At 41.0% G+C, this 16,769-nt stretch overlaps 1 protein-coding gene across 1 annotated transcript in view; it reads left to right on the top strand.

The window, feature by feature from the left end:
• Nucleotides 1-16,519, top strand: part of LOC132830208 (protein phosphatase PTC7 homolog) — a 100,176-nt gene extending 83,657 nt beyond the window's left edge. The window contains exons 5-6 of the mRNA XM_060847737.1: nt 12,221-12,350; nt 13,347-16,519. Coding sequence (XP_060703720.1) covers nt 12,221-12,350; nt 13,347-13,405 — 189 coding nt within the window. The 3' untranslated portion in view covers nt 13,406-16,519. The remainder of the gene's footprint in view (nt 1-12,220; nt 12,351-13,346) is intronic.
• Nucleotides 16,520-16,769: the final 250 nt, after the last annotated feature.

Raw genomic sequence — 16,769 nt, 5'->3', positions numbered from 1 at the left:
AATCCTGCTCAACATTCTTGCTGTTAAACCCAGAATTTGAACTCTTCTATCTTGTCAAATATCGATGTATAGAGAGTGGAGGATAGTCAGGAATGATATCCCCAGAGTCTGTTGTATTTCTCAACATGCTGTGTGAGACTAAATTTTGCAACAATCCTTTGAACTAGAATCCTTTTGATTTGATTTGGTTTTTTTTTCGCAGCTGTTAGGTTGCTTTCAGAGCTGCCTTTCATAGGGACCGGTCTCTCTGTTCTCAAAACAAACCTCATGACTTCAGTGGGGTGAAGGCTGTTGAATTTTAAACTGACTGGTGACCTGTGTCATCGAAGACTTTGAACTTTAAATTGACTGGGCACTTATGTATTCAAACTCAAGATTTTTTTTCAAGTAATTTCAAGATGGGAACTTTCCATTTGAATGTGGCATGAATGACTGATGTTCTAGCATTGTTCATTAACTGCACTGACCTAAGAACACCTGATATTTCTGCCAACACAAAATGCATGTCTTAAAGTGATTTCATTGTGCTTGAGATGGATTTGTAAAATTGCAGATTATTCTTATTCTATGACCACAGAGATGGAGGGATGCCTGTGCAATTTTAAGTATTTTTAAAACTGATTGCCACATTCTTTTGCAGGCTGTCATCATGGCTCTCATTTCTGGTGAGCATAAATCCCATTTGTGGAGAAAGTAATGACTGCAGATGCTGGAGATCAGAGTCAAAAAGTATGGTGCTGGAAAATATGATGAAGAGCTTATAGAGTAATAAGAGTCATAGAGTTGTACAGCATGGAAACAGACCCTTCGGTCCAACCTTTCCATGCCGACCAGATATCCCAACCCAATCTAGTCCCACCTGCCTGCACCTGGCCCATATCCCTCCAAACCCTTCCTATTCATATACCATCCAAATGCCTCTTAAATGTTACAATTGTACCAGCCTCCACCACTTCCTCTGGCAGCTCATTCCACACACATACCACCCTCTGCATGAAAAAGTTGCCCCTTAGCTCTCTCTTATATCCTTCCGCTCTCACTTTAAACCTATGCCCTCTAATTCTGGACTCCCCGACCCAAGGAAAAAAACTTTGTCTATTTATTCTATCCATGCCCCTCACAATCTTGTAAACTTCTTGTAAACCACCCCTCAGCCTCCGACGCTCCAGGGAAAACAGCCCCAGCCTGTTCAGCTTCTCCTTATAGCTCAAATTCTCCAACCCTGGCAACATCCTTGTAAATCTTTTCTGAACCCTTTCAAGTTTCACAACATCTTTCTGATAGGAAGGAGACCAGAATTGCACGCAATATTCCAACAGTGGCCTAACCAATGTCCTGTACAGCCAAAACATGATCTCCCAACTCCTGCACTCAATACTCTGACCAATAAAGGAAAGTATACCAAACGCCGCCTTCACGATCCTATCTACCTGCGACTCCACTTTCAAGGAGCTATGAACCTGCACTCCAAGGTCTTTGTTCAGCAACACTCTCAAGGACCTTACCATTAAGTGTATAAGTCCTGCTAAGGTTTGCTTTTCCGAAATGCAGGACCTCACATTTATCTGAATTAAACTCCATCTCCCACTTCTCAGCCCATTGGCCCATCTGGTCCAGATCCTGTTGTAATCTGAGGTAACCCTTTTCGCTGTCCACTACACCTCCAATTTTGGTGTCATCTGCAAACTTACTAACTGTACCCCTTATGCTCGCATCCAAATCATGTATGTAAATGACAAAAAGTAGGAGGACCCAGCACTGATCCTTGTGGCACTCCACTGGTCACAGGCCTCCAGTCTGAAAAACAACCCTTCTCCACCACCACCCTCTGTCTTCTACCTTTGAGCCAGTTCTGTATCCAAATGGCTAGTTCTCCCTGTACCCTGTGAGATCCAACCTTGCTAACCAGTCTCCCAGGGGGAACCTTGTCGAACACCTTACTGAAGTCCATATAGATCACATCTACTGCTCTGCCCTCATCAATCTTCTTTGTTACTTGCTCAAAAAACTCAATCAAGTTTGTGAAACATGATTTCCCACACATAAAGCCATGTTGGCTATCCCGAATCAGTCCTTGCCTTTCCAAATAAATGTACATCCTATCATTCAGGATTCCCTCCAACAACTTGCCCACCACTGAGGTCAGGCTCACCGGTTTATAGTTCCCTGGCTTGTCTTTACCGTCCTTCTTAAACAGTGACACCACATTACCAACCTCCAGTCTTCTGGCACTTCACCTGTGACTATTAATGATAAAAATATCTCAGCAAGAGGCCCAGCAATCACTTCTCTAGCTTCCCACAGAGTTCTCGGCTACACCTGATCAGGTCCTGGGGATTTATCCACCTTTAACCGTTTCAAGACATCCAGCACTTCTGCCTCTGTAATCTGGACATTTTGCAAGTTGTCACCATCTATTTCCCTACATTCTATCTCTTCCATATCCTTTTCCACAGTAAATACTGATGCAAAATACTCATTTAGTGTCTTCCCCATTTTCTGTGTCTCCACACAAAGGCCGCCTTGCTGATCTTTGAGGGGCCCTTTTCTCTCCCTAGTTACCCTTTTGTCCTTAATATATTTGTAAAAACCCTTTGGATTCTCCTTCATTCTATTTGCCAACGCTATCTTATGTTCCCTTTTTTGCCCTCCTGATTTCTCTCTTAAGTATACTCCTACTGCCTTGATACTCTTCTAAGGATTCACTCGATCTATCCTGTCTATACCTGACATATACTTCCTCCTTTTCCTTAACCAAATCCTCAATTTCTTTAGTCGTCCAGCATTCCCTATACCTACCAGCCTTTCCTTTCACCTTGACAGGAATATACTTTGTCTGGATTCTTGTTATCTCATTTCTGAAGGCTCCCCATTTTCCAGCCATCCCTTTACCTGCGCACACCTGCCCCCAATCAGCTTTCGAAAGTACTTGCCTAATACCGTCAAAATTGGCCTTTCTCCAATTTAGAACTTCAACTTTTAGGCCTGGTATGTCCTTTTCCATCACTATTTTGAAACTAATAGAATTGTGGTCATTGGTCCCAAAGTGCTCCTCCACTGACACCTCAGTCACCTGCCCTGCCTTATTTCCCAAGAGTAGGTCAAGTTTTGCACCTTCTCTAGTAGGTACATCCACGTACTGAATCAGAAAATTGTCTTGTACACACTTAATAAATTCCTCTCCATCTAAACCTTTAACACTCTGGCAGTCCCAGTCGATGTTTGGAAAGTTAAAATCCCCTACCATAACTACCCTATTATTCTCGCAGATAACTGAGATCTCCTTACAAGTTTGTTTCCCAATTTCCCTCTGACTCTTAGGGGGTCTATAATACAATCCCAATAAGGTGATCATCCCTTTCTTATTTTTCCGTTCCACCCAAATAACTTCCATGGATGTATTTCCAGGAATATCATCCCTCAGCACAGCTGCAATGCTATCCCTTATTAAAAATGCCACTCCCCCTCCTCTCTTGCCTATCTTTCTATCCTTCCTGTAGCATTGTTTCCTGGAACATTAAGCTGCCAGGGGCTGCCTGATTTGCTGTGTTCATCCAGCTTCCAGCCTCCTGCCTGTCTACTAGTAATTTCTTCTGCATGGGTTGTTTTACATAGAAAAACATCTAAGCTGTGTTATCTTTATGCATGTGTACTTGACAGCTTATCATTTCAGATCATTTGTCATTCAGAAAGTGAGGAATGCCGCAGGGAACAGGCCAATTTCATGGAGAGATCGCAACCTGTTCTTTGACTTTTCTAGTTCCAATTTGTTCCCTGCACAACCTAATCTGACTGGCAATGAATAGCAATGGCTGATTTTCCATACAGGCTCTTGTGGTGCAGTTGTACGTCCCTACCCCTGGATTTAAAGACCTGTGTTCAAGTCCCCCTGGGTGGGTTAAGGAAAACCGTAAGACATACTACAATTAAGTGAGCAACAAGAGGATGGCCAGAGTGAGGGTAGGGTTGATCAGGGTCAGTGGAGGGTACTTGTGCCTGGATTCGGAGGAGGTGGGGGTTGGGAGCGGGGTGGGGGAGGTGTCCTTAATGAATACTTTGTTTCGTTATTCACTACTGATATATGGAGTCAAGATTAGAATGGTGCTGGAAAAGCACAGCAGGTCAGGCAGCATATGAGGAGCAGGAAAATCAACATTTTGGGCAGGAGCCCTCCGTTCATTGTGAAGGGCTCCTGCCCGAAATGTCAGTTTTCCTGCTCGGATGCTGCCTGACCTGCTGTGCATTTCCAGCACCACACTAATCTTGACTCTAATCTCCAGCATCTGCAGTCCTCACTTTCAACTACTGAGATGGAGCTTGTTGTTTGTGAGGAAAGCGCAAAAGGCTGATATGCTTGACTGGTTGATGTTAGAAAGGAAGATGTGCTGAAAAAAATCACAAGACCAGATGGGATCTACCCAAAGTTACTACAGGAAGCAAGGGAAGAAATTGCTGTACATTTGGCAATGATCTTTGTGTCCTCACTGTCCACTGGAGTAGTACTGGATGATTGGAGGGTGGCAAATGTTATTCCCTTGTTCAAGAAAGGGAATAGGAATAACCCTGGGAATTACAGACCAGTCAGTCTTACATTGGTGGTGGGCAAAGTATTGGCGAGGATTCTGAGAGACCAGATTTATGATTATTTAGAAAAGCATAGCTTGTTTAGAGATATGCAGCATGGCTTTGTGAGGAACAGGTCATGACTCATAAACCTTACTGAATTCTTTGAGGGTGTGACAAAACACATTGATGAAGGTGGAGCGGTGGTTGTGGTGTACATGGATGTTTGCAAGGTGATTGATAAGTTTCCCCATGGCAGGCTCATTCAGAAAGTAAGGAGGCATGGGATACAGGAAAGTCTGTCTGTCTGTCTGGAACAGAATTGGCTGGCCCATAGAAGAAGGTGGTAGTAGATGGAAAGTATTCACCAGTTCTGGGACCTCTGCTCTTTGTGATTTTTATAAGTGACATGGATGAGGAAACGGAATGGTAGGTTAGTAAGTTTGCTTATGACACAAAGTTTGGTGGAGTTGTGGGTAGTATGGAGGGCTGTTGTAGGTTGCTATGGGACATTGTCTGGATGCAGAGCTGGGCTAAGAAGTGGCAGATGGAGTTCATCCTGGAAAAATGTGAAGTCATTCACTTTGCAAGGTTGAATTTGAATGCAGAATACAGGCTTAAAGGCAGGATTATTGGCAGTGTGGAGGAACAGATGGATCTTGGGGTCCATGTTCATAGATCCCTCAAAGTTTCCACACAAGTTGATAGGGTTATTAAGAAGGCATTTGGTGTGTTGGCTTCCATTAACAGGGGGATTGAGTTTAAGAGCCACGAGGTTATGCTGCAGGTCTCTAGAGCTCTGGTTAGACCACTCTTGGAATATTGTGTTCAGTTTTGGTCATCGTGTCAGAGGAAGGGAGCTTTAGTGAGGGTGCAGAAGAGGTTTACCAGGATGCTGCCTGGACGAGAGGACATGTCTTATGACAAAAGATTGAGGGAGCTAAGACTTTTCTCATTGGAGCGAAGAAGGGTGAGAGGTGTACAAGATGATGCGAGTCATAGTGAATAGTCAGACTTTTTCCAAAGGGCAGAAATGGCTGTGACTAAGGGCATAATTTTAAGATGATTGGAGGGAAGGTTTAGGGGAGATGTCAGAGGTTGATTCTTTACACAGAAATTGGTGAAGTGCACTGCCAGCAGTGGTGATAGATTCAGATACATAATGGACATCTAAACAACTCTTGGATAGGCACATGGATGATAGTAAAATGAAAGGCTTGTTTGATCTTAGATTATGGTAAAAGATTGGCACAACATCGAGACTGAAGGGCCTGGACTATTCTAGGTTTCCACCGATTCCAGGGGTATGTATTAACATCACCAAGTGAGTTGATTAGCAAAACAGGAAAAATAGCTACTTTTTTGGCACTTGGCCTCTATGGTGTTAATATGCCTGAATATGAAACTGTCAGATTCGTCAAGAGAAGCTTCATCATGGTGAATTTGTGCTGACTAAGGTGAATGTTCCGAGCTGAAAATGTGTTGCTGGAAAAGCGCAGCAGGCCAGGCAGCATCCAAGGAACAGGAGAATCGACGTTTCAGGAAGGGTTCATGCCCGAAACATCGATTCTCCTGCTCCTTGGATGCTGCCTGACCTGCTGCGCTTTTCCAGCAACACATTTTCAGCTCTGATCTCCAGCATCTGCAGTCCTCACTTTCTCCTCCTAAGGTGAATGTTCCATCCATATTGGAAGGGATGGAGTCCAAGCTGTGAGAAAAGTCCTGTACCAAGTTGGAATTGGACGTCTGTGTTCTGTAGCATTTTATGGTGCCTTGGCGCTCATGGTCTAAATTCTCTGGAACAAACATGTAAACTCACCCTCAAGTGAGCTGGCTCAAGTAGTTCCTTCATCCTGAACCTGGTGCATTAATGCCAGGCATATCATTGCATGCTCCTGTCACTCCTGGCTTGTGAAGTCTGTATAGCTTCAATATCTGAGCTGGAAGAGTGAGCTTAAGTGGTAGTGCATCTTCATTGCATAGTTGTTCTTCCAGTGGCTCATGGGCTTGCACACCCTGGCAAATAGTGAAGTAAAAGAGACAGGATTACATTGTGTATTGAGAGGAGGTGCATGTTCACAGCATCTACATCTCATCATGCATATTTCTTCAGTTCTATCTTCTGTTTTACCATTCCCATTATCAACAGCTCTGCTTCCTAATTAAAGAGTGTGTGCAGTATTGTTCATAGGTCCATGACACACTTTGCTGGTCTCCATATCTCAAAAATAACATACTTTGTTTGGAGGCATTGCAGTCAAGGTTCACTGCATTGTCTTTGGGGATAAGAGAGTTTTCCTAAGAGATATTGCATTTTGGTACAACAAAGAAGTGTAGAGGTTAAACATTTTAATTGTAGAGTCTTGGGTATTGTCGTAGAACAAAGGGACCTAGGGGTGTAGGTGCATAATTCTTTGAGGTTTTCATCACATAAATGAGGTGGTTAAAAAGGCACACTTGTCTTCATTGCTCAGTTCTTTAAGTGTCGAAGTTGGGAAGTAATGTTGAGGTTGTACAGGGCATTGGTGAGGCCCCTGTGGAATAGGGCCCAGTTATAGGAAGGATATTATTGTGGTGGAGAGGGTTCAGAAGAGATTTGCCAGCGTAGAAGGTTTGAGTTATAAAGAAAGGCTAGGACTTCTTTCACTGGAGCGTAAAAGGTAAGCTGATAGAAGTTTGTAAAATAATGAAAGGTATAGGTAGGGTTAATAGTAGTTGTCTTTTCCCTCGGGTGGAAGATTTCAAGACCAGGGGGCATATTGATAAGGTGAAAGGAGGGAGATTTTGAAAAAAAGACATGAGGGGCAAATTCTTTTACACAGAGGGTGGTTCACATGTACAATGAACTTCCCGAGGAAGTAGTGGATATGGGTACAATTACAATCTTAAAAGATATTTGGAGAAGTAAATGAATAAGAATGGTTTGGAGGGATATGGGCCAAGCTCAGGTAGGTAGGATGAGTTTAGTTCAGGATTATGTTTATCGTGGACTGTTTGGGACGAAAGGTCTGTTTCCGTGCTGTATGACTGTGAAATATTGGGTAAATTGGTCTATATTTTCTGGAATTTAGATGAATGAGGTAATCTCATTGAAACATATAAAGTACTGAAGGTCTATGACAGAATAGATGCTGAGAGACTCTATCCCCTGGCTGAGGAATCTGGAACATGGGGGCTCAGTCTTAAGATAAAGACTTAATCATTCAGGACTGAGTTGAGGAGCTATTTCACCGTGTGAATCTTTAGAATTCTCAACCCTAGAAGGTCTGTGGATCCTTCATTGTTAATATGTTTCAAGCTGCAATAGAGTTTTGAGGCTGCCATATCAAGGGATATGGCAATTTTCTTTTGATAAATTTGTCCATGTCATATGGGTGTTGCTGGCTAGGCCAGCTTTTTATTGCCCTGGATAAGTTGTTGGTGAGCTACTTCCTCGAATCTTCAGGTATCCCAGCATCCTGCAGTGCTTAGGAATGTGGAGCCGATGGAGAAGATCAACAGTGACTGTGCTGGAATCCTAGAGATCTACAGCTCAGAAAAACAACCACCTAACTATTCTAATCCCACTTTACAGCACTTGACCCATAGCCTTGGCATTGCAAATCCATTTCTTAATGCTTCATAAATGCAATGAGGAGTTCTACTTCTATCACCATTACAGGAAATGAGTTCCAGATTCCTACCTCCCCTTGGGCAGAAAGGTTTTTCCTCACATCTTCTCTAAACCTTCTGCCCCTTTCATCTATGGCCTCTGGCCATGGATTCCTCTATCAAGGAGAAAAGTTTTCTCCCCCCTGTCTATGCCCCTCAATTTTATACGTCTCAATTGTGTCCCCTCTCAATCTCCTTTTTTCTAAGGAAGACGACCCCCTGTGTGTCGGAACCTCTCTTCATAACTAAAACTCTTCAGCCCAGGCAGCATCCTAGCAAATCTCCTCTGCACTCTCTCCAGTGCAGTAATGTCTCTCCCATAATGTGGATTCCAGAATTGCACATATACTCCAGCTGTGACCTAACTAAACTTTTATACAGTTCCAGCATAGCTACCTTGTTCATAAACTGTACCTTGCTTATGCTTGCTTAAACATTTTATCTATATGTCCTAATAACTCAACCCTTCGATCCTCAGTGCTTCCCTGGTCCTTCTGTTCAACCTGTGCTCCATTGCTTTATTTGTCTGACCAAGTGTATCACCTTACATTTATCCAGATTGAATTCTGTTTGCTACTGATCAGCCCTCTGACCAGCCTGTACATATGCCAGGGTACTTGTGTATAGTCTGTTCAGCCCTTTCAGATTTGTATTTGTTTGAGTTCCCTTCTCATTCTTCCTACTCCCAGTGAAGATGGGTCTAGTTGACCCAATCTCTCTCCTGTCATCTCCGTGATCATTCAGGTGTTACTTCATTGCATTCAGTCAATGATGTTTTTTAGGTAAGGAGACCAAAATACTACTCTGGGTATGGTTTCATTCAAGGCCCATAGCTCTAGTTAAGACATCCTTTTTTCTTGTGCTCAAATTCTCTTGCAATAAAGACCAGTACGCAAATTGCTTGCTGCCTGTTCATGCCTACTTCCAGTGACTAATGCAACCAGGATATTAATATTTTCCAATTTATCACCGTTTAAAAAAGTAATACTCCATCATTCTGTCTTCCTTGCCACAGCGGATAACTTCAGACTGTGCCAATTATTTGTCCACTCACTCTACTGAATTGCCTTGATACCTTTCTATATCCTCATCGCCTCTCTCAATCTCACCTAGTTTTGTATCATTAACAAATTTGGAAATATTATATTTGATTTCCTCCTCCAAACATTTAATCTATGTTGTGAATAGCTGTGGCCCAAACGCTTACACCAGTGGTCACCACCTTCCACTCCAAAAACATTTCATTTATTCGGACTATTCCCTGTCTGCTAACCAATTCTTAATCCATGCTAATATATCTTTGAAAAATCTCATCTGCTTTAATTTTGCACACTAACCTCTTGTGTTAGGGTTTATCAAAATCTTTCTGAAAATCCAAAAATGCTACATCCACTGATTCTCTCTTGTGTACTCTACTAGTTATTTCCTCAAAAGAAAACTCCAGTAGGTTAGTCAAACATGATTTCCCTTCAGAAATCTCTGCTGATTTTGTCTAATCCCACTGATGTTTTCTAAGAGCCCTGTTACTAAATTCTTTAGAATAGAATCTAGCTTTTTCCCTACTATTGATGGTAGGCTAACAACATTTTAATTCCCTATTTTCTTGCTCCTCTCCCTTTTTTAAAAAGTGGAGTTACATTTGCCACCCTCCAATCCAGAATCTACATAATTTTGGATGTTGCAAACTAATTCATCCACTATATTTCTATAGCCATTTCCATTATTACTTTGGGATCTAGATTGTCAGGATCTTGAGGTTTTTCTGTTTTTAGTCGCAGTAATATTTCCAGCATTATTTCCTTTTTTTACATTAAAAAGAACTGTTGCTAATTTTCTTTTTTCTTCCTCATTAATACTTGGTTCTCTATTTCTGGGAAGTTTGTGTCGTCTTGAATGGCAGGTAGGTTTAAAGGACTATATAATGTTGAGTCTTTTGGGAATCGCTGAAGTCAGGAGGGTCCCAGAGGATTGGAAAATGTCTGACGTAACACCCTTAAGAAGGGAGGGAGGCAGAAGACAGGAAACTGTAGGCCGATGAGCTTGATTTTAGAGTCTGTATTTAAAGATGAGATTGTGGCATAATGAGAAGTGCGTGGTAAAATAGAACTGAGTTAGCATGGCTTCGTCAAGGGGAGGCCATGACTGACAAATCTGTTAGTTATTTGAAGAAGGCAGTCAGTGAATGTGATCGATTTGGATTTCCAGAAGACCATTGACAGTGCGCACAGGAGGTTGCTGAGCCCATGGTGTTAAGGGTACAGCACAGATAGAGGGTTGGCTGACAGGCAGAGATTAGAGAAAAAGGGGTCTGTCTGAGCATGACAGCTTGGGGACTCGTGGAGTTCCGCAGGGACCACAACTAACTGGTCAAAGGAACTGAGGGCATCATTTCTAAGTTCGTAGGTGATGCACTGTCGATGAGTATTGAGTATAGGAGTTGGAACATCTTGTTGCAGCTGTACATGATGTTGGTGAGGCCGCATTTGGAGTACTGAGAGTGTTTTGGTTACCTTTCTATAATAAAGATATTATTAAACTCGAAAATTGCTCAGAAAACATTTATTAGGATGCTACTGGACAGGATCTTTTGAGTTATAAGAAGAGGTTGGATAGCTGGGACTATTTTCCCTGGAGCTTAGGAGATTTATAAAATCACGAGAGGCATAGATAAGTTAGGTGGCCGACAGCTTTTCCCTACAGTAGGGGGCTCTAAAACTACAGGGCGTAGGTTTAAGGTGAGAGGGGAGAGGTACAAAAGGATCTGAAGAGGCAATTCTTTCTCTCTCAGACTGGCGAGTGTCTGGAATAGGCTGTTAGAGATTCTCTAGAAAAGGAGACCAAAGCAGCTTTCCGTACTCCAGATAATGGTCTCACCAGTTGCAGAATAGTTGCAGTAAGACCACATTTGTCAGATTCTCCATGACTAATCTTTCTGTACGTCTGCATGTCTGTTAGATTCTTTCACTTAGTCACCAGCTATTTTTTCTTTCCTTGCTGTGGAGTTTGCACGTACTCAGTGTCTGCATGGTGTTGCTCCCTTTTCCCCTCCCACAGTCCAAAGATGTGCAGGTAAGGTGGATTGGCTATGCTAATTTGCCCATGGTGTCCAGGGATATGCAAGCTTGGTGCATTAGCCATCGATAATGTAGGAGGGTTACAGGGATAGGGTGGGTTAATGGGTTTGGGTGGGGTGTTCTTTGGGCAATCTGTGTGTACAGAATGGGTCGAATGGCCTGCTTCCACACTGTAGGGATTCTATAATTATGGAGGTGATATTTAGATGGCCAAACAAAGATAAACGTGCCTTTAAATTGCCCTTCATAACCACTGAATGTCTCAAAATGCTTTATAGCTATTAAAGTACTCATGCAACACGATCTATTGGAAATGTAGCAACTAATTGCACACGCCAACTCCCAAACATAGCAATATGATGTCGATTGAAAGATACATATTTAGCCCGAATACTGGAGAAAACTCTCCTACCCATGTTTTCGAAAGGTTGTAATGGAATTTTTTTACTTCCACCTGGGAAGAGGACAAGGCTTCAGTTTAACACGCTCATTACTGCACTATTGTATCAGTCTTGATTTTTGTTCTCAATCTTGGAGTGGGACTTGTACCCAGAACCATTTTCAGTTGATTAAAATGTTTCTGATCAATAAGTGACTGTTTTTATCCAGTATTTTAGATCAGGACTGGGGTCTGACTTCTTTTTGGACTGAAGTTTTTTTATTTTGTTTATTTTGGCTGCTGTTTCCTGCCCAAAATGAACATTCAGTTCTGTGTGACACCTGGTGGCTTTGAACATTTCTGTCATAATGCAATGGATTTTATGAAAATAAAATTTCAAGCTTAAAATGAGTAAAACTCTAGCCTGTAATAAATTAAGGCTTAGGAATTTATAATTTCAGAAGCGAAATGAAAAAGAAAAGCGTGCAGTTTTTTATCATTTATGTACAGGAGCTGAAGTTGTATTGAACTTTATGGTAACATTTTGTTACAGGACTCAAGTTACCAAAGCTTGAATGAAACAGTGAAAAGCTTAGCTAAACGGGCACAACAGTTGGCATATGACCCAAACTATATGTCTCCCTTCGCACAGCATGCCTGTGAAAATGGACTCAATGTCCAAGGTAAAGTATTGTTTTTGACCTGAGCTTGCATGATGATTTAATTCTTTTACTCATTTTACACTGTGTTAAATCGCATGGATCTCTGGTCCTGTGCAGATGAAGGTTACAAGTGAAGAATGACTTGCATTTCTGCTGTATTCTTCAATATCATACCCTCTCTAGTGAACAATGTAAACTAGAATGAAAAACGCCATTTTTGGAATGTCAAATATAAGTAAATCTCTAAGCTAAAGTGCTGGAACTGCTTATCTTTATATATTCCTGCTGCCTCATGGTTTTGATTGTTTATATTTTAGGTCTGTGGCTGGGATGTCACATTTTTACTTTATCCCATAGCTCCCCCAGTTTATCTTTATCATGAAATCATGGTGGGACAGTAGAGTGTGGTTTGAGGACTGACTTCTCGCCCAAATATTGATCCACCATTCTGAACAATCTAAAACCTAATATTGTAAACATAAATTATTTGCTGTTTCACCTGGCAGTGTGAGCCAACACACTTTGTATGGTCATTGGGGTCTGACTTCTTTTTGGACTGAAGTTTCTTTTATTTTGAGATGTTCCCCTAACGAAGGAGGAAAGAGCTGGAAAATGTGTGGCATCAGCCTTTGTGGATCTGAAATAGAATATACAGTATTTTAACACAATGAACTGAAATGGCTGTGCTCTAATTTCTGAGATACAAATGTCTTCGTGCAGATCATAAAATCCCTATAGTGCAGTTAAGGGCCATTCAACACATTGAATCTGCACTGACCTGCCAAAGAGCAACCTACCTAGACTCTAATCCTGCATTTAACCATGGCTAATCCACCTAGCGTACACATTCCTGGACACCACTGGGTAATTTAGCATGGTCACTCCATCTACCTGTATATCTTTAGACTGTGGGAGGAAACTGGAGCACCCACTGAAACCCTGTGACATCTGATACCCTTCAGTCAGACTATTTACCACCGTTGGTAATTCAACATTCAAATGCAATTTCTTTTGTAGGTGGAAAGCCAGATGACATCACTGTGCTATTATCAGTAGTGACTGAGAGCAAAGAATGAAGAGAAATCTTACCTCGTTGACTCCAAGCTCCAAGCTGACACACCTCAAAGGGTGGCAACCCTGAATCCTGCAAAACTCTGTTGGGGCATCCTGTCAGAAGTGACTTTTGATCTATGCAGATTACCACAGTCAAGGAATTCAAGCAGTTGAAATATTGGGTGATCTATTCCGTCCTGTAGTTTGGAAAAATTACACTATCCGTACTCGCTTTTTACAATCTCTGGAGGCTTTGTAAAATATCTTGAGATTTTAAGAACTCTACATCTTGCATTGTCTCCATTCCATTGCAAGTATCTTCACCTCTTTCTGTTTGGCCATTAAACACTGAAGGTAATCATCTAGTTTTCTTGAACAATTTGATGCCTTGAGCGATTCATGGAAACTTGATCTGCTCTAAGGTGTTTTTTATTTAAACTTTTGTCAAACAAATGCTTTAATGTATTGGTCTAAGTACCATTTACTAAAAAGTTAATTCGTTAATTACAAAAGCTAATTTTATTTTTACTTTTTGCCCAGTCATAAGTTTGAGTAAAATGCATTGTTATGTGTGAATGATGTGGGAGGCTCATGCCCTTTTCCCTTTGTGTCAAATGTCACTGAAAAGTGTCAGTTTTTGTGTTAATTTATATTCCCTTCTCAGAATCTAACTGAAAAGAGCAAAATTGTAATTTATGTACAAGAGAATTCTTGAATTTTCAAACCCAAATGCAGGATGCAATTTTGACAAAAAGGTGGTTTTCTGCACTAGGTGCCTGCTGGAACATGTTTCCAGAATCAAACTCTTTCAAGTCTGAATGGCAGCCATTACAGTGCCTAATAATCCACTGTACTGAGAAACAGACCAGTTGTAGAATCTTCATAGTATATCAGCATGGCCGCCACTACATTTACACTTCTTCAAATAAAAATGCATAGTGACTATTTGGCCTCTATGCCACGGACTGTTCTGATCCAAAGATGTTTTACCGACCTGATTTGTGGGCAATCTATTTGGATTTCACTGAGTTTCAACCACTGTTAGATTTGTTAATAATTGATTTAAGTGTCACTACAGAATCGTTATGCTGTGAACAACCTGCAGAGCTTGGGCAGAAGAGCACAGTGAGTTTTTAAATGTCTCATGGAGTATGTCGGAAATCAGCAAAATGGATCATGCAAGAGATCTGTGATCCTTCATCTTAAATATCACTTGACATGTGACAAATCCTGTGCTGGTTATTTATCCACCGAATAAAGCGCACAACCCTGGTGGAGATCTTTAAAATATGAAAACTGCTAGCTGAAATTATAGAAATGTAACAATCGATTCAGAAGTTTCAATAGTACTGGTGGGTTGTGCCATCTCCTTAATTACATTCTTTCAAACTCATCTAGTCAGTTTATATTTGACATATTTTATTGTGAGTTTTCTAAGCTTAGTATTGTGGCTTCATTATGCTTTGAATCTCTTCCAAGTTGGTCATTTGACCACACAGCATTTTTATTTTAAAGAACTTAAAATGAATGGAAGCTGCTGGGTGATCTTTTTAGTCTATGCTTGTATTATCAATGCTATAATTGCAGTTTTACTGGCTGTGAATTCTTCCGACCCTGTCTTGAAGCTATTTTAATCCTTTCCTAAAGTAGGGATAATTGGTAACTTAGTACATATTGTGGCAGTTATGCCAATGTTGCTATATGCTAAAATAGACATGCTCTTCCATGGGTATGGGATAATCATCTATTAACCTTTTAGTAGTGCCTTCCGGAGATCAGCATCTATAGACTGTGATCTATTGATTGTTTATTGGGTCGACCATTTGCTTCTGTCTTGTGGATTCGGCTTTCCTAGATCTGGCGTCTTCTGATTTTTGATATCAAAAATCCTGATCAATAGTATATTTTTTATTAATTTGTTTGGTCTGCCAGTTAAACACAACTGGTCTTGGTTTACTGTAATTGATGTCAAAGGATAAATTGTCACAAAGAAATAGTCAATCCAATCTCAAATCATCTAGTAGTACCTCTAGTCAGAAGACAATGCACTGATGCCCTGATTCAAGGGTGCCTGTTGAACTTCAGGGCGTCCAGAATCTTGTGGCGTTACATGGTCTTAAAGATGTGATTGAACTGCTTGATGTTGCAAACCGCAGTTAATATAAGCTGCAACCGTCATTAATCTGAACTGATAGTGCAGATACTCTGTCTCCCTGAGATCCAGAGAAAGAGTGTACTGATTGACTACCAATTTTAGTTGCTGCAGCAGTCTTGTTAATAAGTGATATAGGGGACTGTGTGAAGAAGGACTTGTCGCAGATAACATTGGTCTTTGCCTTCCTTTCACAAGGTGAGAATTTGCATTAGCTGCCCCTCAGGAGTAGGTAATGTTCACTGTGAAAAGACAAAAAGAAATTGAGAAGAGAAGCATTGCTTTTGTATAAAAATAAACTCAAAAGAGAAGGTGCATTTAAAAACAATGGCCTTGATGTCCATTTTAAAAAAAAATTAGAATTCGCTTTGTTCCAATGGGTTAAATTCCAAAATTCAAGAGAGAAGCAAATAGGCCTTGATCTCCCTCAGGCTCTGCTGCTATTTTGTGTGTTTCTGTATCTACCCTTTGAGTAATGCTTCACATTTGATTTTTGGAAAAGAGAGCTACTGCTGTTTGAACTCAGAGCCATAGGAATATCTGCAGCAATATGTCTGTGATTCACTGTATATAATGTTTGTATATAGTCCATGTACTATGCACATGGATTTGTACAGGTGTTTTTCAGGTTTGGTTCTGTTGTAGTCTTAATGTTTAAAAATACAAAGTTAAGCTTGATTCTATGTTGGTTTATGTAACTGCAATTGCACAAAATAAGGAATTGAGTATTGACACTGTTACAGGAACATTGCACTGAATCTTTAGAGCATACTGTGATCTTTTATGTAGAGGTCACATTTTGTAACATTTTACATGATCTGGTTCAATTTTTGAACCCATAACATGAAGGTGGCAGATATATTGGATGTCCTTTCTCCACCATCCTGAAGAACAGATTCTTTAGTGAAAGTGTGTAGTGGTCATCATAGCCCTGTGATGTATTAAATTAAGGAAGACCAATAAACCAATTCATTTACAAGAGGCATCTGTTGTAGTTGTCACACTTCACTTTCATACTTGGTGGGTTGAGGCTTGAGTCAGTGATGAGTCATGGGTACCGTGAATGTGCATGGCATCCATGCTGAGAAGGTGGGTGTGTGAGAAAGATGGAAAGACCACATTATCCTTTTGTGAAGTCCCTATGCACATTGTGCTTGTCAATTCATAGAATTTTGTAGCACAGAAGGAAGCTATACTATCCATCATAACTGCACTGGCTTTCCAGTTTGCCTCAC

Source organism: Hemiscyllium ocellatum, chromosome 31 (assembly GCF_020745735.1).
Source record: "Hemiscyllium ocellatum isolate sHemOce1 chromosome 31, sHemOce1.pat.X.cur, whole genome shotgun sequence".
Taxonomy (NCBI): domain Eukaryota; kingdom Metazoa; phylum Chordata; class Chondrichthyes; order Orectolobiformes; family Hemiscylliidae; genus Hemiscyllium; species Hemiscyllium ocellatum.
Note: the sequence above shows the minus strand (reverse complement) of the source record. Positions and strands in the feature narration are given on the sequence as shown.